This window comes from Jatropha curcas, chromosome 6 (genome assembly GCF_041381405.1).
Source record: "Jatropha curcas cultivar XTBG-Jc1 chromosome 6, XTBG_Jcur_1.0, whole genome shotgun sequence".
In the NCBI taxonomy this organism is placed as follows: Eukaryota; Viridiplantae; Streptophyta; class Magnoliopsida; order Malpighiales; family Euphorbiaceae; genus Jatropha; species Jatropha curcas.
Window position 1 is genome coordinate 28,720,355 of NC_143156.1, and position 22,035 is coordinate 28,742,389.

At 30.8% G+C, this 22,035-nt stretch overlaps 4 protein-coding genes and 1 non-coding gene across 6 annotated transcripts; 1 reads left to right on the plus strand and 4 right to left on the minus strand.

Annotated features, from left to right (window-relative positions):
* Nucleotides 1-7,870: 7,870 nt before the first annotated feature.
* Nucleotides 7,871-10,011, plus strand: LOC105649193 (uncharacterized). 2 transcript variants are annotated; one of them, XM_020684402.3, is made up of 6 exons: nt 7,871-8,289; nt 8,504-8,570; nt 8,648-8,811; nt 8,963-9,038; nt 9,132-9,190; nt 9,346-10,011. In XM_020684402.3, the coding sequence occupies exons 1-5, from the start codon at nt 8,149-8,151 to the stop codon at nt 9,146-9,148; spliced, it is 465 nt and encodes a 154-aa protein (XP_020540061.1). In that variant the 5' UTR covers nt 7,871-8,148; the 3' UTR covers nt 9,149-9,190; nt 9,346-10,011. The 2 variants fall into 2 exon arrangements, with proteins under 2 accessions (XP_020540061.1, XP_037494579.1); XM_037638651.2 differs by having other exon boundaries at nt 8,657-8,811.
* An 18-nt stretch (nt 10,012-10,029) lies between these two features.
* LOC105646967 (uncharacterized) lies at nt 10,030-12,520 on the minus strand. The gene is made up of 2 exons (XM_012232937.2): nt 10,480-12,520; nt 10,030-10,197 (listed from the first exon to the last, which is right to left on the minus strand). Exons 1-2 carry the CDS (start codon nt 10,820-10,822, stop codon nt 10,181-10,183), a joined length of 360 nt encoding a protein of 119 aa, XP_012088327.1. The 5' UTR covers nt 10,823-12,520; the 3' UTR covers nt 10,030-10,180.
* Nucleotides 12,521-12,665: 145 nt separating this feature from the next.
* Nucleotides 12,666-13,621, minus strand: MEE60 (maternal effect embryo arrest 60). Its single transcript, XM_012232924.4, has one exon. It carries the CDS (start codon nt 13,376-13,378, stop codon nt 12,851-12,853), a length of 528 nt encoding a protein of 175 aa, XP_012088314.1. The 5' UTR covers nt 13,379-13,621; the 3' UTR covers nt 12,666-12,850.
* Nucleotides 13,622-13,826: 205 nt separating this feature from the next.
* Nucleotides 13,827-13,898, minus strand: TRNAD-GUC (transfer RNA aspartic acid (anticodon GUC)). The gene has a single exon. It is a non-coding gene; the product is annotated as a tRNA-Asp (tRNA).
* A 310-nt stretch (nt 13,899-14,208) lies between these two features.
* Nucleotides 14,209-17,556, minus strand: ROPGEF5 (ROP guanine nucleotide exchange factor 5). The gene is made up of 7 exons (XM_012232913.4): nt 16,915-17,556; nt 16,573-16,689; nt 16,330-16,484; nt 16,050-16,124; nt 15,670-15,960; nt 15,015-15,371; nt 14,209-14,930 (listed from the first exon to the last, which is right to left on the minus strand). The coding sequence occupies exons 1-7, from the start codon at nt 17,216-17,218 to the stop codon at nt 14,445-14,447; spliced, it is 1,785 nt and encodes a 594-aa protein (XP_012088303.1). The 5' UTR covers nt 17,219-17,556; the 3' UTR covers nt 14,209-14,444.
* Between the last annotated feature and the right edge of the window lie 4,479 nt (nt 17,557-22,035).

Consider the following 22,035-nt stretch of genomic DNA (forward strand, 5'->3'; position numbering starts at 1 on the left):
TTTGGCAAATCCATAAAAATGCAAAGCGTTTCCTTTTAAGCGTTTAAAGAACTCTATACTCGATGTTAAACTCGAGATTTTAGTCAATGCCCTTACAATTTTTCTCATCGTGGAACTCTACACAGGTTGGGAGGAAACCTCCCAACAAAGAGATGGATCTAACTCTCACTCCTAAAATCTTTAAGTTCTTGTTACAATTTGTTTTCCCATTGTCATGAATATAATTTTTAAGAAGTCACAATTAACCTCCGTCAGTGGCAAGAATTTTTGTAACCATGAAAAAATTGTCACACAAAAGAAGATTTCTTATAGTAGAACATTGTTATGTTCTCCACCAAAATTTATGATGTCAATTATTCACATCTGGTCAAACCTATAGCCAATAATTTTTGCCTAAAAAAAAAAAAGCTAATGCATTTCTCTCTAATGTATTAAAAAAGAAAGCTAATGTATTTTTCTTTTCTTTTTTTTAATATATTGAAAATTTTTATATATTGAAAGGCATCATTTATTTTAAACTTTTTTTTTTCATCTTTTATATCATAAGATATAAATTTGAAGATTAATTATTAATTATTAAATTATGAGTCTAAGTATTGAAATTGTTTATCAAATAAATTCCAGAATCTAGAAAAGTTGGGAATATATATAATATATATGGTTCTTTCCTTTCTTGCAATTTGACTAGTTGCGACATTCAAGTACTTAGTCCTTTAATTCGTTAAATGGAATCAACCTTCTTGTACACAAATTATTTTCATCTAGTATTTCACAGTCTCATTCTCATTATACCCAAAAAAATTAAAAATTAAATAATAAAAAAATACTCTTTCATGCACAAAGTATGGAAAAGAGACTCAGTTCAAAAGACTTCTAGAAATATTCTAAAAAAAAGAAGAATTTCTAGAAATGGTGCAGCATCTTCAACCAGGGATTTTTTTTTTTTTCCCTTTCATATTCTGTTGTGCCCATTTAATTAATTAATTACCACAGATTTTTATTGTTGAATTCCCAGTTTATGACAGCCATAGACTGGTTTTGACCAATTATTTCTGAAACAATTGACCTTTTTTATTTTTGACATGATCAACAATTGACATTTTAATTTACCTTTTACACTGCAAAAGAATATGTTCCTCCCCTTTCTGCCATTTCTAACGAATTTCCTATAATTGAACCTCTAATTTCAGAATATTTTCTACAAGAATATCATATATTCTGTCTAAATATTTTGGTTTTGGTCAAAATTAACATATTATTTCAGAGTCAGCGTTTAGGTTGTTAGATAATAAACCTATGGTTATTATCTTCCAATTCAAATAAACAGACTTTGGAGAGTTTTTCTTTTTTTTTTTTTTACTACAAATATTGGGTTTGTTCGACAATATTATTTGTTTTAGTAGAGTTTAGTTATTAGTTGTTTTAATAACGTTTTTAACTAAAGTTAATTTTTTATAAAACGCATAATCTAATTCAAACGCTATGTTACCGAACACTATAAAAAATAGTAAATCCTATTTAAAAAACTAATGTCGAATATAACTATTATGTTATAAGGAATATTCTATATATAATGCTGCAATATAATTATCTAACTATATTGCAATTATGTGTTCATTAAAGCAAAAGGCATGAGGAATAGGAAAATAAAACCTAGAATGCTTAAAATCCCATGGATAAGGGATCATTTGAATTTGGAGGGATTAAATATCATTTCGATGGAGATAAAATTTTCTAATAAAGGTATTGGTACTTTTTTTTCGCTCTTGTGGTTTATTGAGCCACATGTAGAGGTACTACAACCCAAAAACTAAGAAAGAGAGAGAGATATAGTCTTTATGTTCTTAGTGTATGAGATTTTAAATCCTAAACCACTAAATAGTAATTTCAAATTTTATTTAGGAAACTACTCCATTCATGATTTTTTTTTCCTATTTTAATATATTTTTAATAAAAAAAGAAAATGATATAGAAATGTCAGGATTTAAATATTTAATTTGAGAAAAATAAGACACTTGTAATATTATGTCGGATCATTTAGTTTTTTTATGAATCTAATAAATTAATATCATTTTTCTTTATGAAGTAAGAGAGAGCTAATATATCCCATTATAAAAAATTAAAATTCAAGGAAAGAATGAGAAAAAGGAGAAGAATAAGATAGTTATAAGTGAAACAAATGGCATGGTGAGAACCACCAAAAGAAAATGTGAGCTTGGCATGCTTATATCAAGCAAGAATTAATTAAAGGTGGGGAGCAAATGGGAATATTGTGAAAAGCAAAAGCATATCCAAGAGACCAAAGACCTGCCCTAGAAAATATTCAAGTCACGTTTTATTAAAGCTAATAACCTTTAGATGAACTTATCCGAAGCTATCCAAAAGGAACCAAAGATATCATCACTAGTCTCTTTTTTTTTCTAAAGAGAATGTATTATATGTCACCGGAGATGGAAGCGGTATGGATATTTTATGATATCCATTGAGCTTCGATATATTTAAGAGAATATGAGTACTTATAAATGTGAATCTTTAGAATACTGATAGTGAATACCCCCGCGACTCTATCCATTTATTAGTAAAAATGTATTCTAAATAAGTTTGAATTTGAATAGTTTAAGATTCGCGAGTTTCCTATAGGGTATTTTAAGTGGGTTTCGGACAAATAATAAAAATTTAAACAAATTAGAATATGAATATTTAAACAGATTTATAATGAACAAAAATAGTCAAATTTTAAATACATATAGATACAGATAGTTTAAAATTCACAGATATCCGCTCTACTTCCCTCCTTAATCTTCAGTGATTTTTCATGAGTTAATCATCGTATATGCAAATCACATGTCAAAGATTTTAGAGTTTGTTTTCTAAATGGATGTACACACGACAAACCCATTAATTTTAAAAAATAGAACCAATTTGCAAACCCATCATGGATCTTATAAATGGAGCATCTACATTTACTAAATTATAACGCAAAAAAAAAAATAATAATAATAATAATAGTTGGTATTTTTGTTTTTCATGCTAGCTAGACTACGGGTGTCCCCAACCCACTCTATTGAGTCTAATCTTATTTATGCAATGTCAAATCCTTCAAAAAAAGAGCTTCCAGCGGAAATTTTCTCCATTTATAACGATCAAATATTTTTTTTTTTAAAGGATTTCAATCTTTTCCACACACATCAATCAATCTCTGTTCATTAAATCTTGGCATATTTTTTCCGGTAATTCATAAACGTTAATAGCATATTTTTATAGGAGCCTTAGAAAAAAAGGATTAGGTTATTTCAGTAAATACATTCAGCCAACCCCAATCCTTTTACCCATTAACATTTTAGAAAATTTCACAAAACCAAATTATCAAATTGGCTAACAAATTTTATTTCGATGACATATTGAATTATTTCCGGGTGGGTAATAATATGAATTTAAACCTCCAACTGAAGTAACACCCAAAAATTATAAGAGAAATGAGTTGCACAAATTTATATGTGCTTTATTTTCTTTTACATATATATTTCTCAATATATATGTATAAACCCAATCATATTAATAGAAAAATTGTAAATTTAAGAACCTTAATATGTTTTTAAAATTATGAAAAAACAAATTATATTATATTTAATTGAGGATACATTTTCTTTCAAAAATTTTCTTATATATATGTAAAGAAAGGATAGATCATAGATATAGTATGGTACATTATCATCTTGTGCTTTTTGGTTGTTTCTTTACAACAAAAAACCTTATCAAGAAATCTTATGTTCATCTATTCCTAAATTAAATCAAAAGATGATATGCAATATAATAAAATATATATTCTTGTCCACATTAAAAGTGCCCATGATTATATTATTCAAAAAGCCCTTGCTACTAGTCATTCCAAGATTAGGGTTATCTTGAATGTAATAGAATCTCATCAATCAACCATTTAAAAAAGCAAGTCTAGATAATCGGAACTGGGTAATTCAATAGCAAAGCGCGGGGATTCAGTCATGGGTTTGATCCTCCACAATGCAAACTTCTCCCTTGTCAGTCCCTTTGCCTCAGAGCGCGAGCAGGGATTAGTCAACTTTGTGCACAGTAATAATCAACTCATTGTTGCATAATCCCTACTTCATTCCCTCTTCATAATACCTAATTAAATCGCATAAAATAGCATTACTCTTTTCATGTATATGCTTTATATCTATCCATGAAAAATTTTCTTGCAAAGCATTCATTTGTTCCATTGTTGTCTGTTGATAATATATCATACTAAACTAGATAAAGTTTGTATAAAGTTGGTAAGGAATGTAACTTTGTTCATTACTTTTTGATTAATTTGAATTTTTTTATATGACAATTTGAGTCAGTTTTGCAATCTATTATCTATTGCCTCCATTACATAAAAATAGCTTTGATTTAATTTTCATAAAGATTAATAAATTAAAGTTATTATATTGTTTGAATAATAAATTTTAATTGCATTTTTCTTAAGATACTCATATATTGACTCATTTCGATAATTCTTTCTCCGTTAATTTTCTCAAAGTAATAGATAATATTAGACAAACAACTTCTGTAAAGCGATAAATAAAATTAGACGGAAGGAGTATGTTGCAACCATATAAACTATATATCTTTAATCTGTGTAGAATAATTGTGGAAGTGTATTTTTGAATTCACGTATAAGAAAAAAAAAAAAGAAATATTCTATCATAATCGAGGTGTTAACTAGCCTAAAAAATTTCTTAATAGAAGTGAATGTAAATATAGCTAATGCTCACGTGTCAATTCATGTGTTTAATCTGTTCGATCAAACGACAATAAAATAAACTTATCTATTCAAATTGAACAGAGAAACTATTTATCTAGAGTTATAAATTAAATTTTCTTTTAAATAAAAAAATTTTGTGTTAGAATTGATTCAATAAGTTATGTAATTGAATGAAAATATAAAATTGCTTTTGACAATTATAAAATCACACCATATTCAGCTTTGAAATCATTTTAGTTTTAAAAATTATTTTTTAAAATTTAATATTCAAAATTCAATCCAAACAAATTCAAATTCACATTTAAAATTTTGAAATTTTATAAACTAAATGGATAAGTCTGCTTATACCGTCCAAACATTGTATCTTGTCTATCAGAAAATGCAAGGGGGAGAGCATTTGCGTCTCAGCCAAATAGGGGAACTTGAAAAGTAATTGAAGCCTACATAATGCAATAAAATGGAAATTAAATTAATATTACAGACAATACATTTGGCAAAAAATGGTAAGAAAAATACGTGGAACAATGATAAACATTAAAACAGAAGCATGAGCACACACGTGATTACATATACTCTCTGTTTGTTTGTCAAAAAACATATATTCTGCCATTGATTCTATTAAGATTTAGGGGGAAGAATTAGCTCTTATACACGTAATTGTATTCATCATTTTTTGTTCTTTTTATCGGGAGGCTCAGTAATCTAAAATAATATTACGAGTTACAGAATTGAATTAATCATTCTCTTTATTTATCAAATTGATGAAAATTCTATATTCGAGGTGATTCAAATAAAAAATCTCTCACTTACTATATAAATGAGAAAATCAACCGGAATGAGAGTGGTGCGGATACTTTAGGATACCCGATTTAATCAGTTTAAAGAGAATATGTGTAATAATAAATGGGTTCATAATGGATATGGATAGTGAAATTACTACCTATAATGAGATAATGGTAGAATACGAGTATAGATCTTTCAGTACCCGCTATATTATACAAGTTTGGCAATGGATACCCACGGGTACCCTATCCATTATTAATAAAAACTGTATTTTAAATAGCTTCAGATTTGAATAGTTTAAGTTTGGCGGTTACCCTAACCATATAATGGTACTTTAAACGGATTTTGCACGAGTACGAGCTGTAAAAATTTAAACAGATTCTAATATAGATACTTAAATGTATATTTAAACGGGTTTAAAACTGATACAGATAATAAATTTTTAAATAGATACAGGACGAATAGTTTAAAATTTTCAAATACTCGCCCTACTTTCATTTTTAGACTACACCTAATTAGCATTTGCGTTTAAAAGGTATAAACAAATCGAGCTAAGTTCAAACTTACTAGACTCGAAGTTCGGCTCGATGAAAGTTCATATACACGAAAAAATTAATCAGAACACACTCTATTGAGATTTGCAGCATCTTTGGATTTAGTACCTAGCAAAGAAAATTAAAAGGAATAAAAGGGAGCCAACTATTTTGAGCAAAAGGGATATATCCTATGAGACCAAGTTGAAGGAAGCAACCTTATCCATCTAATCTTATTATCTTCTTTCATGCATTTAAGGAAAGCAAAACAGAAACAGTGTCAAAGATGTGAGGCATGGAGGACACATGTCAATAAGGGGTTGGATCTGGCAGGATGTCCACTTGTACATGAAAGGGTGAACCCATGTGTCAACTCAAAAAACAAAAAAAAAAAAAAAAAAAAGGGAGAAGGTAGAGTTGAATTGATCAGAATGTACTCGTGAAGATGAAGGTTGGTTTACTTGGCAGGGGAATACTTATCATACTATGTATGAGAAATTTATGAATATACATCCACCTCATAGGTTTTTTTTTTTTATTTTTTGAAAACACCTCCTAGTTACTATTTGAAAAACTATCACTCTTAATCTATAGGATGTGGCTTATGACTTAGTTAGTAACGCAAGTTGGGTACATGAAAAGAGTTTCCCATTAAACACACTTACAGAGAGAGACAAAGAGCTTGCCTTTGACTAAACCCCAAGCTAGATTAGGTGGTCGTTAGCGATAAAACTATCACTCTTTTTTTCCAAAAAAAAAAAAAAAAAAAAAAAAAAAAAAAAAAAAGACAGAGAAGAAACTATCACTCTTTAAAATAGTACTTGCTTTGCTTACAATCATCCATACATCATGCCAATTATTAATTAACATCTAAGAAAAAGTGTTATAATTTATCATCATTATTGTTTTTTTAAGAGACATTATTGTTTTTATTGACATAAAAATACATTTATATTTTATACTAAATATTTTTTATTAAATTGATTTAGTGTGTGAGTGAATTTATATACCATTTACCCTATTCAGTGAGAAAAGACGCATATATCCTTAATTCATTTATTCAGTAATAACAGATACGATCACTCTAAATTGTAAGAGTTTAATATTTTTTTTCCCTATTTATTGATATGTATTTATTGTTTAATAGTAAATTAAGAGAGAAAAAAGAGTGATCATAGGCCACATTTCTCTAAAATAAAAGAAAATAAAGATATGCATCACAATAAAATAGAAATGTCTAACTTTTTTTTTTTTCTTAAGAGAACACTGCACACGTCCTAAACATATCTAACTAGATATGCAATTTGTTAAGGAAAATGTTTTATGTTGCAAAGATAAGCAAATTATTTTACTATTTTTTATAGAAAATATTTTATTCATTTGATACACATTTAGAAAATTTCACCATATGTATTACACGTAGGGTGTAAGATATAAATATGCTTACTAAATATGAAATTTATTTATCTTTTTGTGTTGTATATAGAAATGAGGGTAACTAAGATTCAATCCTCTATCCTTTTATATTATAATTACATAAAGAAACTATTTTAATTAATTAATATGAACCTAATAATCTTATCAAAATATTAAATTTTAATATCCCTTTATTATAAAATAAAAAAGTAGCAGAAAAAAGAAAAGAAAAAAAAAAAACAGAAAGAGAGAAAGAATTGAATAGAGGCACATGGGTTGGTGCAGGAGGAAGAGAAGAATCCAAGAGACCTTCTTTTGGGGCTTATAAATAGCAGAGACCGTTTACTCACTCCATATATCTCCACAACTACAATTAATCTTCACGTGCTCTCTCTGCCTCTCTCTACCCATAGTAATAAATAAATATATAATAATCAAAAAAAATATTTTTTTTATACTTTTTTCTCTGCAAATCTTATCCATCCCATTCACTGCTCTGTTACCTCTTTTTTGTTCCTTTTTAATGTCTTTTTGGGGGTCAGTGAGGTCGTTATAGAAAGGTTTTATCTATCAAAGGGGACTACATACAGTTTTGTTCGTTGGTTGACAAAGAAAGGTTTTTTACAAATAATAATAATACTAACAGCTACGATGGAAAACAAGAAGCATGGTGTTGGAAGCAGTGCTTCTTCTTTGGATCATCTTTTTGGTCCTAAAGACTCTTCTTCTTCTTCATCTTCATCATCATCAAGCGTTTTTGGGTCTATTTTCTCTCCTCCATCATCATCAACGGTATATATATATATATATATCTATATGTCTTGCTTTTTTTTAGTTTGTTTCTCTGAGATATTTTTCGATCATTTGTTTCAGTTTTTTATGGACTTGATTGTGCTTTGAATGATCTCTGTATGGAGATCTTGCATGCAATCTTTCTAACTTGTACATGCCATGGCTATTGCCTAGTAATATTGTTAATGCATGTGTTTTATTTTTCCAATTTCAGGGCCTGAGAAGGGACTCTGCAGGAATTATGGGAAACCAAACTGGGAATATCAAATATGGAAATCCAGGCATGTCAATGCACAAACTTTATGAATCCAGGTGCAATTTTATAAATTTTAATAAATTTAATTGAGTCCTTTTTCAGATAACACAGCTCAAAGCAACAAAGGTGGCATAAGTGGAAAAGATACCAGTTCTTCTGTTTATCAAAATGAAACAGCAGAACCTTGTTATTTCAGCTCATCAATTTACTATGGTGGCCAAGAAAATTATTCTCCGAGGACCAACAATCCAGAATCTCATCATTCTGTAAGTTTACTATATATAATTGCTGTCATCATTAACCAACAATAAAAGAAATACTATAAAAAAATTATTATTTGAAACCCAAATGAGTGTTGCTTTAGCATCTCATAATATGAGAAATTGATTTTTTTTTTCTTTTTTAATTTGAATATAGTTCAAAAAAGAAGATAAAAATGATGATCCCAATGGCAACAATGCAAATAGTGCTTCAAGAGGGAACTGGTGGCAGGGTATGTCAAGTATTATCTATATGGTTGAAAATGTATAATTGGAAGGTTTTTTACTGTTTATTTTTTCTAAATTTGAAATATGGCTTTCTGCAGGTTCACTCTATTACTAATCCTAGCTTTATAAAATGCAAATTAAGCATCTATAAGCTAAGGTTTGTAGAGAGAGTGCATATTTTTATCATTAAGCTTTTTATTTAAATAAATGCCATCTAGATAAATTAATTAATTGTGAAATTTTGGTTTTTTCTTTCTTTTAAATCTGGTTGACCCATCATTAGAGTCACTAATACTGTGCTTGTTGACACAGGAATGATGGCTATTATGATCTACAACCTTCATATACACTATGGAAATATAATAAGATGATATATATATATATGTATATGTATAAAGAAAGATAATATTATTATGTTATAGTAGGAGTTGGAGCATTATGTGGTAGTGGTGTTGGGTTCTTTTTGTCCCAGCTAGACTCTTACACATGATCTGTATGTTGTTGTAGGACTTTGATGCCTTCCTTCTTGCATACTACATAGTTTCTTTTCCTTAGCTAACCTAATCCAATCCTCCATGTAGTTCAAGAAAGATTTCTGGGTTTTCAATCTTGAATATATTGTATCTATTAATATTCTAACCCTCTCTCAATTTAAATTATAAGTCTATTCGACAACTGCGATTTATTTTATTTGAAAAACTCTAAAAACTAGAAGTACTTAATAGTTGTTTTCATAAATCGCTAAAAGCAAAATATAGTACTTATTAGCTGTTTGAATAACTTTTCACAGCTAATAGTAATAACTTTTCATAAAATATTAAAAAGCTAAACATAGTAGAAATTATCATTTTATAAAATAGCCCTGGCTGTCGTGGAACACAGCTTGCAAGATGGATCTAACATTACAGATTAACTTTAAGCACAAAATAAAACAAGAAAAAAAGGGAAGAGGGGGGGGGGGGGGGGGGGGGGGAGGGAGGTAAAAACCACTCAAAAGAAAATTAAACAGTAAAAGCTTTATTTATTATTAGATGCCTTGATGTTACAGCAAATTAGTTTGCTAGAATAAGCTACCATCAAAGATGCAGAATCCAGTAGGTTGATAGAAGCCAAGCATATTACAGGATACCATCACTGATGCTGCTCTTCAAGGCAATGTGTAAGCTGCAAGAGAAACAAAAAAATAGCGAGTTAAAGCCTTGTAATTAGCCAAGTAGCCATCATTCAAACTGAGATTTGAATATAGAACTTTAAAAAGAAAACGCTTATTGGATGAACATTCGAGATTGCAGCCTCTGATTTGAGGTATTTGATAAAACAGCGTTTCAGAATCCAGCAACCAAGATTCAAGATTCGTTAATACTCAAAAGATGAAATTTTTAGCTGCTGAACCAAAGAAAACTTCAATGATTCCAAACGAAATATAATGTGAATTTGAAAACAAACCTCCACACTTGTAACCCACAGGCCGACTAGCAATGTTGCAGCGTTTGGGAATAGTGACCGCAATTTCTGGTTTGACTCCAGAACTTTTTGCAGTATTGGAAAGCATAACAGCACAGAGACAGGCAGGGTTTTGGCCAATCTTCTTTACCTGAGCACAGCACTGGGAAGAAACTGGAGCATTCTCATCCTGTGATGCTGATGCACAAGGTGCCAGCTTAAAAGCTTCCATGTCAGGAGTGGTGGACTTCCCACATTCACCAGCACCATCAACTCGATTAAACCCAGAGATTCCAACAAACACAAGAAGCACAAAAAAGCAAACGGACTTCGTTAAAGCTGCCATTTTTCTAATGCAATGCACAAATAATAATAAACGTCATTGGATTTTATACAGAAGCAAGAAGATGAAATGTGCTTACACGTGAGTTCCATTAGTTATAGTGGAGATAGCACTATAAGAAAAATTATTTTGTTTATTGCAGCATACCTACTCCTTCCACAATAGATCTCTACATTATCTGGCTATTTCAAGCCATTGACGGCTACTGCTCACTAGAAGTCTTAGCAATCATTTCATTTCTTTGGATCCTTCAAGGAGAAAAGAATAGCTTTTCATGAGAAGCTGACAGCAGAGCATTCCACCACATGCAACCTTTCTAGAGAACCTCCATTTTCTCCAACATCTCTTCTTGTTTTGCAGCATTAAGCAGCACATAAAGAGTAATATGAATGCAACAGTTGCATACCAAAAATACATGATTCTACACGGAAGGAAAGAATAAGCTCACATAATACACTGGCCTTTGCAAATATCTATGTACTACCACATTTTCTTGGTATTCATTCCCTCTGAGAGGTGAACTGGATTTTTTTTTTTTTTTTTCCTTTTTTCTGTTCAGCCTGATTTTTACATAGTCAATTTACAAGAGTTCAGGACATTTCAAAGTAAATAATCAATTGAACAAAAGAGCAATTTACTGAGCACCCATAAAATCTAAAGAGTCAATCACAGGGTTTAGTTTCTTGTCTTCTTTTTGGCTGTCAATGAATGGGTCATATAAATTAAAAGCAGGATGAACAATAGATGCACTATCCTTGTCAAAAAAGAGGGGAAGAAGAACAAGAAACAAGAAACAAGGATAATCAGTTAATTTAGGTCTTCACACGAGACAAATTGAACAAATATAAGCATTCCTGTTCCCAATCTTTTTATTCTGCCAACTGGTTTCCAGAATAAGCAGACAACAAAACAACACAACAGACGTAGAGTGCATGACAAAGTCCTGATTTGAAGAACGCAGTACTGCTAGGGGATAGTATTGCACTTTGGCAGAGCCAGTTGGTTGAGAAAAAGCATCTTTATTGCACCATAGGGGATGTTATGGGAAAAACATGCCTAACAGGAGGTATTTCCAGTAATTTTGTTCTTCCATTTCAACATCCTCAAGTTGATAAATCTAATTGTTCATCAACTGTTATTTTCAACATTCATCATGCCACCAAAGAACCAGCAAAGCTTTCTAATTGTGAACACAAAATTTCTCCCAAAACATGATATTTGTCTGACTCGTACACACAGTTCTTGCTTTTCACAATGAATCCACGCCATTTATGCTGAATGTCTACAACTTATCATATTTTACACATTTCTATCTACCTTAATTTAAACCCCATTTCCAATATTAAAATAGAAGGTCCAAGGTAACATAGAACACAGAAGATGAACACAAACCAGATACACAATATCTTCCTATCTTCCAAACTCACGTCTAATCCTTAATCAACATCCGATCATGTCATTTTTAAATATCAAAATCAGTCTTTAATCATACATATCTTTTATAATTCATACCACATCCACTCATCATTCATTAATCACTATGCGCCTACACATGCTACCTCTGGTCCCTAGAATGCATAAACCTTTGTTCTAGATTCATCTGTCTTATCCCAAAACCCAATTTGCACATTTAGAAAGAAATCTTTTTTCCACTAACCCAATAAATATTCCAACAGCCTTAGAAGTGGAAGTATGATCCAACTATCACCCACTTCTCTTTTAAATTCTACTTGATCCAAACAAGAGTGCCCTCTTTACCTCACCTAATATCATTTATAACACTATCAAGCCTCAAACACCACAATAATCAACATCAAGCATACAAAAAGTGAGGAAAGAAGGAAAAAAAAAAAAAGAAAGCACATGTTTTTCTTAATTTCTTTTGTGAAAACATAGACACTTCAATACCAATTGCAGTAATATCCTCAAAATTCACATACATAATCAGAGATGTATCAATTTAGTTCCTGCATCTAATCTAAATACCCTCACTTGTACATCTGAAACTATTTAAACCAAACTAAGAAAAAGTTAGCGAGTAAAGGCATACAAAACGGTGCACACATAAACTAAGAGAGCAGTAGAAACAAAAATCACAAGAGGCACAACGGCTGCAAAGCTATGTCCACTTCCACAAGCCAAAGTTCCAAGCTTGAACTGAACCACATTAATCAAAGCCAGCATCAAAAACACGCACCCACAAACAGAACCGACACCGGACACCAGCATACCGACCCGTATCACATCTTTGTTAATGTGCGCGAAAAACTCAGGCAAGTGATTGAAATGAGCCGAGAAATGAGAGGTTTTAGCTATTCGGAGAGCTTGTTTGAGCGCGAGTGCGAGCAAGCTAGAGAAGAGGAAGGAACTAAAGGAGTAGACATGATAGGCGATAAGATTCTCGACAATGGAGGAGCTGGCGGCGCAGGTAGGGTCGGTAATGAGGGAGTTGTTGGGGTCCGATGGGTTCCAGGCGAGACCGAGGAAGACGGCGAGAGTGAAGAGGGAGTTGACGTTGATAATACCGTCTAGGGCGGTGATGTGGATGCTGGTGGTCATCCTAATTCGATTGATTTGATCAGGCGATGGTGCAAGGTTTAGGGTTTGTTTCTTTTAGTTGATTTCCAGGAAATGAGTGAGGAAAGTGGAATAAAGTGAACGAACAGTACGGTTACGAACAGAAGGTGGATTACCTTATACGCAATTGCTTAACTTCAAAAAGAAAAATTTAAAAGAAAAAACTGAAGCAGTTCACCCGCGTGACAGGCAGGAGTACTCACCACTATTTTACAACGACTGATTGATGTTCCACAAGCAATCGTTTTTTAATTAAAAAAATTTGAAGCAGTTCAAAAAAAGTCGATTGCCGATGCCGAGGATCGAACCCGTGTCACCCGCGTGACAGGCGGGAATACTCACCACTATACTACAACGACTAATATTTAGTACTAAACCAATCGTCTTTTAATTATAATATAAAGATTCGAAGCAGTTCAAAAAAGTTGATCGCCGTTGCCGGGGATCGAACCCGGGTCACCCGCGTGACAGGCGGGAATACTCACCACTATACTACAACGACCTGTTTGAACTTTAAGCTGTGTCTTCTTATTTAATTTTGTAAAATATTCCCCAAATTGTGCGAAAATCCAAATCCATTTTCAGGCTATAAATTAGTTATATCCAAGAAAAGCCTGCTAGTAAAGTCAGGGATTCAAATTTCAAACCTGAAATCATCAATGTTAAAAGAAATTTACCTAAAATTATAGATCTGAGCATGAAAACAAGTATGCAAAGGAAAAGATATTGATTTTCTGATGATATTTATATTTCTTTTAACTGTATAATTATGACTGATAAATTATGGCTCAGGATGTGAGATGTCTCAGGAATTTGATTCAAAACGTAAATTCTCTATTTGCTCTCAGCTACACACAGATACAAACAACATAAAAAGCATAAACTACATGGTTCCTGGTTTTAATATAACCAGCAAGAATCTATAAAAACCCAAAGAAACTAATAAATGAAACAACAATAACTGGCTAAAGCTTTTCTATCATAAAAAAATATCCTACTCAAACTCTATGTTCATCCTTTTTGTCCACCAAACTCTCAGTTCCCCACTTTAAGTTACAGTATATTTAGGAGCATTTTGATGCAATATAGCTGTTTCTGTGCCATTTGCATTTGAATTTGGACATAAGCCGTCTGTTTGATTACCACAGATCTTTGCTTTTGTGTCACCGCCAAGATAATTTGTCAACACTCTTTTTACTCCAAAACCGCGACGGTGAGGCTTGTTGTTGTTGTTGGACATGGTAATGTTGTGCAAAAATGGAGTTCTTTCTCCTCTAGCAGGACTGATAAGAGGTGGTGCGGGCGAAAAGCTTGGCGTACTAAATGTTGCTTTGTATGGAGTGCCTGAGACAGGCACAGAATAAGGGAGTGAAACTTTCTTGTGAGCAATGACACTGACACTGGAAACTGATAATTTGTCTGAATGTTTTGTCAAGTCATCAACATATAGCAAATCATCAATACGTGCCACAATGTTAAATGCCAAACTCTCCAGAACTCTTGAATAGCTTTCAAGAATGGATTTTCCGACATCCTGAAATTTTGAAGACAAGTTAGTCTTGCTGTACATGAAAAAATGTAGCAAAGCCAATGCATTTAGTGAGGATAAAAAGCCAACCTTGTTAAATTGTATTTTGCTTGTATCTAATGTAGTCTGGCTTAGACTAGGGAACCGTTGCTTTAACGAAAGCAGGAGGCTTTCTGCTCTTTCTGCAAGCAGTTCCCTCTTATCTCCATCAACCATTAAGTCCTTCACTATCTCCCATGATGATCTTGCTGTGGACCGGTTTGGATATGTTGGAGGCTTTGAATGAACTCTCTTACGCCATACATATATTGCAGATTCCACACGGTTTGCAATATCTAGAGCTACATTTTCAGTTGACAGGTCTAGGCAATCAAGCAGACATTCTGCAGAGAATTGATCCGAAGTAATATACCGGTATATGAGGTCCCCTAGACAAGCTCTCCCATTCTGAAATCAAATTAGATAGAATTCAATGTCGGAGAAATTTATTAATGTCCTAGTCCAGATACCAGAAGTCTTTTTGGCAATGAAGAAACTGCTTTTCCGAAAAGCACATTTACGCTATTTGTGAGCGTTGTTTAGCTATTTTGAAGCTTTTATTATAAGAACATATGAAATTCATCTTAAGAACATATGAATGACTTTTAAGCAATATTTTCAACGTAATGTTTTTCTCAACAGCAGCAGTAATGCCAAATAAACAACAAGCATGCATGTGTAACTAAGAAGTCCACTACCAACATACCTTTGGAAGTGCTTCCATGTATGAGTCAGGAACTTCCATTTCAGCTAAAGCAATACTATTGATAGCCATTGCAGCTTTTAGTATTTGATTAGTGCATTCGCGTGTATGGTTCAACTGCTTTCTTGAATTATCACTTAGGCCACCAGCGGGGATACGGGGTACAGGCAGCCACCACTTCTCCTCTTGTCTCTGAATTGTCTTTCTGAAAGAAGCTGAACCATCTGCATCTGGAGCTACAATGCCTTGATCAACATACCAGAACTCTGCATTGACAAAGCTATCTAATATTTCCTGCCATTGAAAGTTAAAAATGCTAATAATTCAGACTAAACTCCTCAAACTAAAAATTACAAAAATAAACAAGCTATATTAAATCTTACAAGAAGCATATTGTCTAGTTTACGGAGAGCTGGGAGATTGATAAAAAGGTCTGATCTTGGCCTGCAAGTCATTACCTACAAAATACAGAAAGCCTATTTATTTACTTTGGTAAAAAGGAAAAACAAATTGATTCTGATAACCAAATTGTTCCATTATTGATTTTGACTACATTTGTTGCTTGCTCGTGCTAGATTTTTGGCCAGCACAAGATAACTTTACGTGGTAATGGCTTACAATAAATTTAATTCTGAATTAAATTGGTACTAGAATTGGATTCACCTCAAGCTTACTACCATCAGGAAATGTTTGCCAAGAGGGTATTAATTCCACAATGTGATCACCAACACAAAGAAGCCACTCCATCTCTCTTCTCCACATTGATTTCTTCTCTGGTGCCAATGGCTCCAATCTCCACAGTTGCCCAAAAATAGTAACTAAATGTTGCAAAAAACCAAGATTAAAATTCAAATTACAAAAATTGAAGAACAGTACATACTCATATAAGCATATAGAAGTACCTACCACAGAGATTAGTAATAGCATTTGAAATAGCCATAGCTGTGCATGCACCTTTCCCTGACCCTGACATGTCTTCTCCAAGCAACAATTTTGCGAACCTTGCCTTCATCATATCAATCTCTACACAAAATTGACCCCAATTTATAAATAAAAAAAAAAAAAAAAAAAAAAGAGCTTTCGTGAATTTCAAAAATAAAAATGGTTCTGTACCATGAAAAACAAACAAGTGTAACTTAGAAATTTTTACCATTTCAAAGTTCAAAAATCTTGCTTTCGTTTAAAGCTTCAAACATTAAAGTGCTTCAATTTTGAAATTTTAAAAATGCAAGAACCACAACAACCAACCTGAAATTTTCGAGCTTGTCAGCTTTTTGAACTTGGAATCCTCTGAATGGGATTTCTCTTGGTCTTCACTGTCGGAAGAGGCTAATAAACTCTTGCACTCTCCAGCTTTCCTAATTGGCCAACCCAAAGGAGATGGTGACTCACAACCTACCGTCTTTACTCTCTCAGTAGAAGTAGCCTCAGAACTCGAGCTACTACTATCTCGTGACTCAGTCCCCGACTCAGTAACTGACTCAGACCCTTCTCTTATTTTCTCAGATCGTCCACAGCTACTATCACCATTCTTCTTCACAGTACTCTCCATCTTTTATGAAAAAACGGAAATTTTTTTGAAACCCAAAAGCTCAGATTCTTATAAGATTCACTAAAAACATTTTCTTAACTAAACCCAAAAGCTTAAACAGCTTGATTTTGAGGTGGGTCATGGTAGATTCAGGTTGCTATTAACAAACATGGCTTTTATAGGTGAAAGATAAGTTAGATATGGTTCCCTGTGTATTTCTATTCCATTTGTCTCTCTCCCTTCACTTGAAATTTGATTTTGAAGCACAAAACGGTAACTGCGAATGGGCACATGACAGGCTAACGTCTCTCTTTATTTTTCCTTTCCTCCTTAGTCTCTCTCCGTCTCTGTATCAATCGTCTGTGAGTAGAGAATACGTTTAAAATAATAATAAAATAATAAAGTCTCTGGGCGGACGGAAGTGTCGCTGCTCGTGAAAAAGTTACATTTTTACCCCGTATTTTTTGTATATTTATCCACACGCCATCCGAATAAGGACAAATTATTTTTCTTCTTTTTACTTTCAAATTTATATTAGTATATTTTTTTAACAAATTCAAAAGTTTTCCCCTTTTTTTTAAAAAAATCATGAAATTCCCTTAGATTTATAGGGTATGAAATCTATAGATTTTATAAATTTTATGAAAAATATATTAATTTTATCTTTTAAGTAGTTTAATTCCTATTTTGTTAATTTTAATTTATATCTCCTTCAACAAGCAATCTATGTTTGGTTTTGACATTCACAAAACATTTTAGTGATGTGTAAAACAATTTATTTGGTCCCCAAAAACAAATAGTTTGCCTTAAAAAATTATTATTTGATTAGAAGATGGCTTTGATGTTTGGACCCCAGCAATTAATTTTGGGGTTCAATGTATTTATTTTTAATTGCAATAATATAGCATGTGCACTTAATAAATCAACTTAAAAAAAATTATTAAAACATGTCATCAATGTTGACATTAAAAGATTTCCATAAATTATACATTTTTTTAACTTTAAAATTAAAGTTTTATAAACAATTAAAACAATATCTAAAAATAATTATTGAGCATATTTTTTTAAAGATTTTAAAGGAATATGAATGATAAATTTCTCCTCATTAGCAATTGCTCCAAATATACTAATTGGCTTAGCAATATTTATAATATATCAATTGAATTCCCACATTACACGGATAATTATAGAAATTTTAAAAAATTATTTCAATAAAATAGTTATTTTATTTTATTTTTTAATGTATTATAGTTAAAATTAAATATAAACTGAAATTAAACATAAATATATAAACATTTTCATTAAATATAAAATATTCCCATTTCATTATTGGGGACTTTGTTACCCTTCTTTTACTTTGAATTGTTCAAAAATATATATATACTTATTAATTTCATTTACTTATAATTCAATCAAAATAGAGAAAAGAAATGAAAATTTTAAAAATTTCTAAAAAGAAAAATAGAATACTAAATAAAAGGAAAGTCAAATTTTTAATTGTCTCTTTTTTCACTCTAACATAGATATATAGATATATACATGATATGTAAGTACAGGGATGAGAATATAATTAACATAATTAGTTTTTTAAAGTAACAATTACTGCAAATAAATATAAATTTTTCAAACTTTAAAAAATAACTTTAATGGTCCAATCAATTAATAAATATACAAAAATACAAAAAATTTTAAAAAATAAAATACTAAATACAAGAGGGACTCAATCGTTAATTTTACTTTTGATTTTACCAATATTGTCCTCTCACTTCTCGTTTAACGGATAACTAAGAGACTGATCACTTTTGAATCGGAGAGCAATTGTGTTTAAAGTTTTCCTCTCACTCCATGACCCCATCACGAGATTATTAGAATCGGATTAGTTCAATTGATTTTATATTTGGCCTTCACCATAAATTATGGAGATGTTTGTACTATTTATTGGTTATATATAACATTTATTTGTTCACCTATTAAACTTATATGTGAAAATGAAAATTTGATAAAGCAGGTGAGTTAGGTTGAAACTTTTTAGAAATGAATTTAACATGGGTTTAATATATATTTGGAGATATGACTTGCCCTTCATAATCAATATGTTGAACATGTTAATTATAGATTATTAAATTTTCTTAAAAAGAAGAAACATTTTAATTAAATTAATTATTTAACATAAAATATTAAAAGATTTGCGAACTACCAATTTTTTCCAATAACTTAAGTTTTTATTAGAGTTTAAATTTTAAATAATAATTTTGAAAATTCATTATTGTGATTATGACCGTGATATACTATCACCGTTCCATAATACTTGATACATTTGAGAGTTTATTTCAAAATACTTGTCACATTTGTGATTCAATGAGCAATAAGTTCATTTTTTTCATGTTTACTCTTTATGAATGACCAACAATTATTACTTCAATTGAATGATTATTTAGAAAATTAATATTAAATTAAGTGTAATATAGTCGATTTATTCAATAATTTATTATAATTTAAATAAATTTAATAATTTTTTAAAAAAATATTAAATTTCAAATGTAACAAAAATTACGGAACCGAAGTATTACAAAATTTCCAACAGAGTGCAACTACTATGGCCGCTAATAATGATCATACATTTATTGCTGTCGTTGGACGACCTTAATCTATACTAGGTGACAACTAGAAGTATCCACGGAATTGCAAAAATCTCTAACTTATTTTCAAGAATGTATCTAAATTTTTTGTTAAAAAAATTTAAATTTAATAGTATTGTCTTTAATATTATTCTAAATTTCAAAATTATATATTATCCTATCCAAACTAAAAATTAGAAGTTTTCAATTAGGATTTTATGCATCGAAATAACACTGTGGGCTACACAACAAAAAGTAGCCCCTCTTTGACTCACCAAATTGGTTGAAACATATGTGGTTGAGAGGATTCGAACTTAAGACCTCTAACTCTTTATATAAATGAAAAAAATCGACCAGACCACAGTTTAATCGGCTAATTCTCCCCTTTTTGACTAATAAGCCTCTTATTATAGTTTAATAATAGATAAATAATTAGAACCATTTGGTTTTATTTTCTTTTTTTAACTCAAATTTTTTCTATTAATGAATTTTATTTGGTTGCAATTAATAAATGTAGTAATTTTTTTGCCAAATAAATAACATAATAAATATATAAAAAAATCCAATTGATTTTTCTATCTGTATTTCATTTCATTCTATGTAATTGAATTTTGTCTCATCCTGAGCAATGAGACTAAGACAAGATAGAACTATAAAACTCTTATCTTTTTTATGTCACGAAAGTTTGAACAAAAGTGAAAAAATTATACTCCTTCCGTCTAAAAAATAATTCACTTTCTATTTTCACACAAAATAAAAAAAGTAATAATTATTATGACTAAATAACAATTTATGCATATAACTTTTCTATTATGTCCATCTTAAATAACACATGAGCAATTATTGTATTAAAATACTCCCTTTATGTTGTTTTTAGGCAATTATTTTGTTTCAGAATATAAATCATTTTGAATATTTTAAAGAATCATAAATGATATTTTTTCAATGTTACCCTTATTTAAATAATCTCTGTGTAACAATCTTAAACGATTTATACTTTGGGCTAGAAAGAGTAATAAGTAAAAATTAATGAGAGTTATTGAAAATAAGATAAAATTTAATAAGGGTATCTTAGATAATTTAAAGATTAATTATAATATAAAAAAAGAAAAATAGACTATATTTTAGGACAAGTCAAAAAAGAAAAATGAACTATTTTTTTGAAAAAAAAGGAGTATAATTTTCATCCCTTCTCGATCCATGCATACTTGATCCATGCATACTACTGATGCCAGAAAACCTAACTTTGTTTTCTTTTTCAATTGATCTGTCCAAACATATATTTAGAAGGGCAATCATTTTATGAAATCTTAATACGTATGCACTGTTCTAAATATTTCGTTATTTTGTTTTAATAAGGCCACCCCACATCATTTTTTTTTTCGATCTAATTAAATTGAAGCTAATCTTTTGTCCATTTTACATTTTTTACCGTATAATTTAACATTAAATTGAAAATCGAATCGATAAAAAATGGTTGGGAAGTAACTCTATCAAATCTGAATTGAGCTAATCTTCGAAAATAAAAAAAAAAAAAAAAGATTGAAATTGTTGTCCGATCGTATCATATTGAATGAGGATGTGGAGTGGGGGTTAAACTACCCAATAACTGCTCCTATTATAGTAAATTTGCAAATGGATTTTGAATGGACGTACATAGATTTGCTTGGTGGCGTAGCCGTTGTAGGGATATAGGATTTGCTTTTTGATGTCTTTTTATGCATAGCATTGCACATTTTTCCTAATTTACTATTCTTATTCTCTAATCATCCCTACTTTAATGCCTTGAAAACTAAAACAAAACCCTTTCTCTTATAAAGAAAAGTATCCTTTGGCTTTGAGCATATGAAATTTTAGTTGGAGGATGCTATCTATGTTTATTTAATTGATTTTAAGTCCAATCAATTAATTTCTATAAATCGTATTCGAATCAAATAGTGACTTCGATTCAAATCTATTAACTCGACAAATTAAACTTTCTTAAATAGATTGACTGAGCCGAACCGAAATAGATCGATTCGGTCTATGGTGTTGCACACCCCTCCAAATATACATCTAAACATGTAGCTAGTGCATGTGTTAAATGTTAATGAAGGAGCTTCCAATACACATATAACCTTTTTTTTTTTTCTCCATTTTACTTATGAGTAAATCCTTCCATTCTACTTTCCAACGGCAAAAGACCCACCAACGGCTACTTATAAAAATTCTCTCTAGAGA

Coding starts and splice junctions, on each gene's coding strand:
- LOC105649193 (XM_020684402.3), top strand. CDS start 8,149: ATGGAAAACAAGAAGCATGGTGTTGGAAGCAGTGCTTCTTCTTTGGAT. Junction 8,290..8,503: donor CTCCTCCATCATCATCAACG/GTATATATATAT, acceptor TTCCAATTTCAG/GGCCTGAGAAGGGACTCTGC. Junction 8,812..8,962: donor ATCCAGAATCTCATCATTCT/GTAAGTTTACTA, acceptor ATTTGAATATAG/TTCAAAAAAGAAGATAAAAA.
- MEE60 (XM_012232924.4), bottom strand. CDS start 13,378: ATGACCACCAGCATCCACATCACCGCCCTAGACGGTATTATCAACGTC.
- ROPGEF5 (XM_012232913.4), bottom strand. CDS start 17,218: ATGGAGAGTACTGTGAAGAAGAATGGTGATAGTAGCTGTGGACGATCT. Junction 16,690..16,914: donor GACAAGCTCGAAAATTTCAG/GTTGGTTGTTGT, acceptor AATTTTGTGTAG/AGATTGATATGATGAAGGCA. Junction 16,125..16,329: donor CTGATGGTAGTAAGCTTGAG/GTGAATCCAATT, acceptor TGTATTTTGTAG/GTAATGACTTGCAGGCCAAG.
- LOC105646967 (XM_012232937.2), bottom strand. CDS start 10,822: ATGGCAGCTTTAACGAAGTCCGTTTGCTTTTTTGTGCTTCTTGTGTTT.